This window comes from Nanorana parkeri, unplaced genomic scaffold, assembly GCF_000935625.1.
Source record: "Nanorana parkeri isolate BGI_ZX_2015 unplaced genomic scaffold, ASM93562v1 scaffold70, whole genome shotgun sequence".
Taxonomy (NCBI): Eukaryota; Metazoa; Chordata; class Amphibia; order Anura; family Dicroglossidae; genus Nanorana; species Nanorana parkeri.
In genome coordinates, this window is record NW_017306338.1 from 1,736,397 (window position 1) to 1,743,805 (window position 7,409).

Sequence of the window (7,409 nt, forward strand, 5' to 3'; positions counted from 1 at the left end):
GTCCCTGTGATGGCTGATCTGACCTGTTGGGATTCACACAGAACTTAATATTATTATACTTTTGGCTAGGTTTGTGCACTTTGGCTGTTCAATATACAGTTCTACTTTAGCACAGTTTGTTGGCAGCCACCTTTTTGGGTGATCATTGCATTACTATACTGCACAGAAAGTAGCACTTGCACATGCAACTTTCAATGATAGTGATTTGTGATCACTTTGCATTTTTGTAGCAAGGAAAATGCATCTGCAGTCAGAGAGGTCAGTGTTGCAGCAATTCTAGCAGTTTGTGGCTCAGTTGCTGAGCGGTTGACGTTTTACAGCATCAGTAACTACCCATGTTATCCAATGCAGCTGCTGATGCCTGCGTCATTCCAGTATTTTGTAGCTGCATAGACGAGCATTAAAGTGTAACTGAAGATTTCTTTTCACTTCCTGTCTAATAACCACAACAGGAAGCAAGAGGAAATCCTTTCAAAGTGAAGGAAATGCCTGGTGGTCATCAAGATTTCTGATTTGACAGCAATAAAAACCTGCCCGGTGTTATAATCCCTCTCCACTCTATCCAAAACTAGAAAAAAAAGTGAGCTGCCTCCCTCAGGGCTGCTAGACCGGTCCCGAAACCTATTCTCCCCTATTGATGGGCTGTTGATGTAATTACGTCTAAAGGTGCCCATACACTGTACGATTCTCGTACGAGAATCGCAGGAAATCCCGCGATCGTACGAGAACCGTACAGTGTATGGAAGGCGTGCGACCGTTTCTACTGTCCGGTCGCACGTCTTCCATCGAACATGCAGGCTGGAAAACCCGCCGGGAATCGTACGATTCTCGGCGAGTGAGTGGCCTGCTTGTTCGACAACTGACGAACGGGCCGGTGTGCGCACGCACACACTGCCCGTTTGCCGTGCTTGCAAGCCCGCCCCTCATTGCAGTCATCGCAAGCCCGCCCCTCAAGGGGGCGGGCTTGCGATGATCGCAAGTACGATCTGCCTGTCCAAGATGGGCAGATCGTACGTTTTTTTTAAGTACTTTACAACCATCGCAAGACTAAGGTCTTGCGATGGTTGTAAAGTGTATGGCCACCTTTAGGCAGGTTCCATAGATCAATTGCACTTTAAAAATGTACTCACCTGATCCCCACTCCTGCCAGCTCCCTCAGGGCTGCTAGACCGGTCCCTGCAGTTTTTTCCCCTGTCTAAGGGCTGCTGATGTCATCACATTCCAAAGACCTTCATTAGATGGTCTTCATAGACTAGTTCTAGTTCATAGACTAGGCAAAGAGTGCAGTGCTGACCATTGGGGAAGCAAGGAGCAGGTAAGTAAATCTGCTTTATTTGAACCCCCATAATTGCACATTTAACCCGTGCACTGCAGGGGTATCTCCACTGCAAGGGTACTTTTTTGTTTGCCCAGAGATGGACTTTAAAAATCCAGCTACAAATCATCAGAGAACATGGAGAGAGCTTTGTAGTGGCTAGGTGTCATTGCTACAAAGTTGCTGGTGTGATGTAGAGCATTACTTTAGCAACTTTGTAGCAGCTCCAAATCTCTCTGCTTTTTTTCTCTGGTAATATGTTGCTGGTTACAAAGTTGCTGCTGTAGCTGGCTACAATGCTGATCTGGGCAGCTACAAATCCCCGGTGTGCTATGGTCATCAGCAGCTGCATGGCATAACATGAGTAGCAACTGAAGCTGGCAAATCTATATCTAGCTCCAAACACTGCAAAAAGTCAACCGCTTAGCACCTACAGAAATACATTGATGGGGAATTATTAAGACTGGAGCAGATGCCCATAGTAACCAATCAGATTTTCATGTTAGTTTGTTCAGCTAACCTTTGAAAATGACAGGCAGAGGCTGATTGGTTGCCATGCACAGCTGCCCGAGATTTTGCCTGCTCCAGTTTTGAAAAGTTCCCTCCATGGTTTTTTCTTGCATCAAAAACATGGAGAGCGATTCAATATCTATTGCAAATAACTGCTACGAAGATGCCAGTGTGACATGGGCCAGGGAAACTGTGCCAGAGTGCGTGTCTGTGTGGACGGGCTTTGGGCATGTGTCCATGGCATCAGTTTGAAATGCTTCTAAGATCGTTTACACATACAGCAATGACCTGCATTTTACCACACCTGATCATCTCAGGTCACTGCTAAGACACATAGAAAACAATTGTTTTCTATGTGTCCTTTCACACCACAACGCAGGTGTGATGAGTTGTGCGCTGCTGAAAAATGCAAACATGCTGCCACTGCAGGTCACCACACGGCAGTGTAGTGCATGGACCTGAATGGAATCACATACACACAGATAACAATTGTTTTCTATGGGCCTTGTTCACACTGCAACGCTGACTTTAGGTGGGTCGCAGTGCATTACAGAACAATGCAGTCGTGCAGTATTTTTCCACAATACACCAAAGCTCATCTGGTATTATCGTCAGTTACTGCAACGCCACTCATCTGCAGTGCGCTAACTTTCATTAATTGTCATTTTGTGACCCTTCAATAAAGTGTTTTTTTTAAAGAAAAATGTGAAACAGCACCAAGCACAGCCCCCTGCCATGTGGACACTAGCCTGCACAGCCAGCGGGATTGTGCCCTCAGAAATCATTGACCGGTGCATTTAACCTGCAGGTTTCCTGCTTTTGACCTGCTTCTAGCAGGATTTGCATATCCGTAGACTGGCATGGGAGTGCATGAAGCAAACAGAAGTCCGCCGATGCAGGTCCTAGAGAAGTGGTTATTACTAATGTACACAGGTCCATCCCTATAATGAGGGGTAACAGGTGTGCCTGGTGCCCCCTTTTTGGGTGTTACAGGTTGCCAAGAGCTCTGGCTAGCATCCCGCCAAGATCACTGACGTCACTGGTTGCCAGGAGCTGAACAGGGTGCTCTGGATGGTGTTCTGTCTAGCTCCTGGCAATCAGTAATGTCAGTGGGCTGGACAAAGATGCTGCGCATGTCGCTAACCCTCCCCCCAAACCTGCACCGAATCCCAGCCCCCACACCCACCCGGACCTGCCCAACCAACTTGCACCGCTGCCACCCAGCACGCCCCACCCCATCCAATCCCCCTGGACCTGCACCGCTTCTGGCAGCGAGAATCATATGGACGCCTCTGCATGTGCATATTTATTATTACAAAAAACAATAATACTGATTTTGTTTTTATATATTTATCTAAAACAAAAAAGTTTCATTTGTTTCTAGCCTACTGTACATGTCATGTATGGTAATACCCCATAATGTCTTGTATCACAAAGAGAATCCAGATTTACTAGAGCTTGTGTTTTTTTTCGTTTCTTCACAGACGCGCAGAAAGCAGTGCAACGGCAGAAGCAGGCAAAAGAGAGAAGAGAAGAGCGAGCAAAATATTTGGGTAAGTAGCTTCTCGCAGCGACCTAAACTCTTGGCTGTGCTGGGAAAAAGGTTATAGATGAAGTAGCGAATAGTGAGGGAAATTGATCCAAACTGGAGCAGACAGAATCTGGAGCAGTTGCCCATGGCAACCCGTCAGCGTCTCTTCTGTTTTCAAGGCTCAACAAACTGAAGAGAGAAGTTGTTTGGTTACTACGGGAAGCTGCTCCAGTTTTGATTAAATTCCTCCCAGTGTCTCAAAGTCTATATTGTCCTTACCAATTATATTACATCTGTTTTCGACTACAAATTCTGATTGGCTGCCATGAAAACACAGATGCTTCTTGTTTCTGGTGTCTTCATGTATCCGGCTCTGATGTCCACTCTCTGATAGACTAGTGTTATGTGTGTCTTCAAATCGCTCACTTGCTGGTGAAGCTCACAAGTCGGGCACATGAATATTTCATTGGCCGTGGAGGCTGCACAGCATAAATATTTAACTTGTTTTAGAGACCTCGGGAAATTTAGGCTGAATGAAGTGGATACAAATTCCTCTGTTCCACAGGCTTTACCTTGTCACTTATATATTCGTTCAGCTTGGTTTTGTTAAATCCAGCATTTTACCAATGATCTACTCGGTACCAGTACATCCAGTGGATACTGGATGTGACACATACACGTTTAATGTGAAATCATGAAAATCAAACAGTTTTGTTCTCTGCCATTAAAACATGCATCCTGTCAACTAGGAAGCAAGCACAATCCATGTGTATTTCAAGGAAGAAACCCATGCATGAGACAAGCAAACGTGCCACTTAATGTGTCAGTTGATTGTACTTTGGTCGTCTATATTTTACGTGGGCCAGCTAAGGGATTAGATGTCATGCTTCCTCCTGGTTTCTCTAGGTGGAGCCCTACAGCTGGTGAAATATAATCCATAAAATGTCAGTTTTCCCTGAGGTGCTCTGCACTAATCAATCTTTTCACTCTGCTCTCTAAAGGTGCCCATACACCTTACGATTATCGGACTAAACTTTTCGTCCGATGATCGAACCGTCGTACGATTTTCGTACGACGGCCCAATCCTGCCCCGATTATCGCAAGGTTCAATCAGCGGTAGTTAGAAAAAAACACCTGAACGACTTGCGGTAATTGACCGCAATTATTTTCGTTTGCGCATGCGCAGTGTTAATCGTACGACATTTGACGGACGGAAACGCCACCAACCATGCGAACATCGTACGATCATCCAAAGTTTTCAAACATGCTTGACCGTCAAAAGTCGTACGATTGTACAGTACTATCGGTCGGGCACTCTATTCACACGTTACGATTGTCGTACGAAAAGTCGATCGCATACGATTATCGTACGATAATCGTAAGGTGTATGGGCACCTTTATAGTTTCTGCTACACAGGATTGTCAGTAGGGTTTATTAATTGTCATGTTGAATGTGCCTTTTGCCTTAAGATTCTATTGTATATTATAAATACATATCATGTTTAAATGGTATAATCTTTCAAGTAAAAATAAATAAATAATATAATCAAATAAAAATAATAATTAAACCTTCAGAGTTTTTTTTCCCCATATATCTACTGCTAGCAAGCAGCAGTTATATGCAAAAACATTTTAAAAAAAGAGAAAGTTACCAAAAAGATTCTGTGGCAGCCGCAAAGGATTATTAGGTGGGCACATGCGCAGTAGAGGTCTTCGGCCAGGAGAAGAGGAGAGACACAGGGTAAGTCAATGCACACAGCCCAGCAGCGTGCACGTGCACAGACTCCATGGTACACAGAAGACACAGCAGTCAGCGTTTAGAGACCGGCACCAGCGCTGGAGGGACTCCTGAAAACTACAGGAAAAAAGAAGATGATCGCATCAAGAGGCATCATTTTAGGTAAGTCCTATAGAGCCGGCGGATCGCGTGTATGGGGTGCCGATCGGTTCCCCCCACAACATAATGTAAAAAATAAACTTTTTTTTTTCCAAAATTTTCTGTAATTTTTCCTAATTATAGTAAAAAACAAAACCCCCCAGTGGTGATTAAATACCACCAAAATAAAGCTCTATCTGTCCCCAAAAAATGGTATAAAATTAATTTCAGTACAGCGTTGCATGACTGAATAAACGTCAGTCAAAGTATTGCAGCGCTGAACACTGAAAAATGGCCTGGCCAGGAAGGGGGTCTAAACACCTGGTCTTAAAGTGGTTAAAGTTAAAAGGTTTTGAAGCTATTTCAAATACTGTTTAAATCACTTAACAGGTATCTTGATGTGTAAAGGTTTTGCAGAACTAGTTGGTCCCCTGAGCACTGGCCCTGATATACTGTTTTAGGGTTGCTTCTTTTCCTTGCAGTGTCATATAGCGACACCCTTGTGTGTTCTAGTAAGCTGTGTGTGTCTCCTCAAACACGCAGACACTGTAAGGCAACTGACTCGCCTTCCCCCTGCTCCTCTCTCCTGCTCTCTCTTTCCTCCTCCCTTCTTCAGGCTTGTAGATGGATGGCTGCTAGAGACTGTTCTGTCCCTTGTGATCCTGTACTGGACAGGAAATTCAGAGCTGAGAGACTTGGAACCAGCTGTTTGAAAACACAATGACTGTAAGCGCTTGGAGAACATAATAAAGAAATACTTTGCAGGGCAATGTACATTTGTTTGATCTGGATTAAATACTGAAAACAACATTTAGAGATTAATACTATAAATCTGAACTCTGGGATAAGCAAATATGGTCATACTATAAGAGTCATGTGTAGTTTAATTGAATCCTGTGTGATTTGGTGTATTTCTTCCAGATCCATGTAGTAATTCAGTGTGAAATGTTGCCTCCGTGCATGGACTTCCTGTATTAAGACCAGTCACTGCTGTTCTCTCTCCTTGTGCAGGGTGACTGGTCTTGTATCCACCTCCCTCCTTTAGTAGGCAGTCTGTAATGGGAGGACATGCTAGACCCCTCCCAAGTCTCTGTACAGACTATGCACAGCACAGTGATAATGTAACTGCTACTTCTAGAAGGTAATGTCTAATTTGCAAAGGCATATAATGCACATAAATTGGATTTATATCCTTTTTGACTACTGAGGAATATATTTCAATGAAAGCTTTTGTGCCTGGGGCTCAGCTTTAAAACTGGAGGTGCAGCAGTGCTGGCTCATTTTAGCTTCTGGAGCTCCTTTTTAAATACCCATATTTCCAGGTATGGGACTACCTGTTACCCACCCTTGTGCCTCTCATAGCTCAGCACTGAGTAGCCAGTCACCACAGCACTAAGTGGGACAGTGGGGGTATAGCCTTTTTTTGGCTTGTAGGGAGTTACAAATGCACAGGAATTTTGTTGGACTCTGGTAGTGGGGGGATACAGTAAAGGTATATACAGGCACCTTGTGGTGCAGCCGCTTGGATAACTAAACCTAGGCAGGTAACATCTTTCCCCCTTCTTGTGACCATCATTTATCATCTTACTCTCCAGTCTATTATAGAGTGACAGCTTGATCTTTTCCTAGACATTCTGCAATGCTCAGACTGCTACATTGACCCGTATATGTGTTTTGTATTCCCACAGCCTGCAGCCAGTTTGCATGTTATGACTTGCCGTTCTCGCCAGCAGTGTCAACTACAGAGACCCCTCTTTTGTTTGTCTGCCATTTTGTTTTTGCTCATTAAAATCTGATCTGCTCTGTAAGAGAACAAATTGGCTGCTGAATGTCACGACACAGTTCCTGTGTCAATAGCTGTATTCTCGGTATGCATTCATGTTGTAAAGAATGTATACCAGATATGTGTCTATACCAATATTGGTGTGGTCAGTGTTCTTCATTACATATGGGTACCAAACATGTCAGTCCTGTTTTAAATAAATGAAATGGAGTTTGGTAATTTAATAGATATGTTTTGAAACAGGCACATCATAAGGTAATTACTTCACTTAATGCATAAATGGTAGACAAGAATAAAGGAGAATTGTTATGAATGTTATAGTACTTTGATAACTGTAATGATTATATTCAATATATTTTCCTTCTTTATTTCATGTGCATGTTATATATATATA

General features: G+C 43.6%; 1 protein-coding gene across 2 annotated transcripts in view; it reads left to right on the forward strand.

Annotated features, from left to right (window-relative positions):
- The window catches only part of MAP7D1 (MAP7 domain containing 1), a 92,043-nt gene that overhangs the window by 54,815 nt on the left and 29,819 nt on the right, over window positions 1-7,409 (forward strand). For both annotated transcript variants that reach the window (XM_018576593.1, XM_018576594.1), the window contains exon 3: window positions 3,310-3,378. In XM_018576593.1, the coding sequence (XP_018432095.1) occupies window positions 3,310-3,378 (69 nt within the window). The remainder of the gene's footprint in view (window positions 1-3,309; window positions 3,379-7,409) is intronic.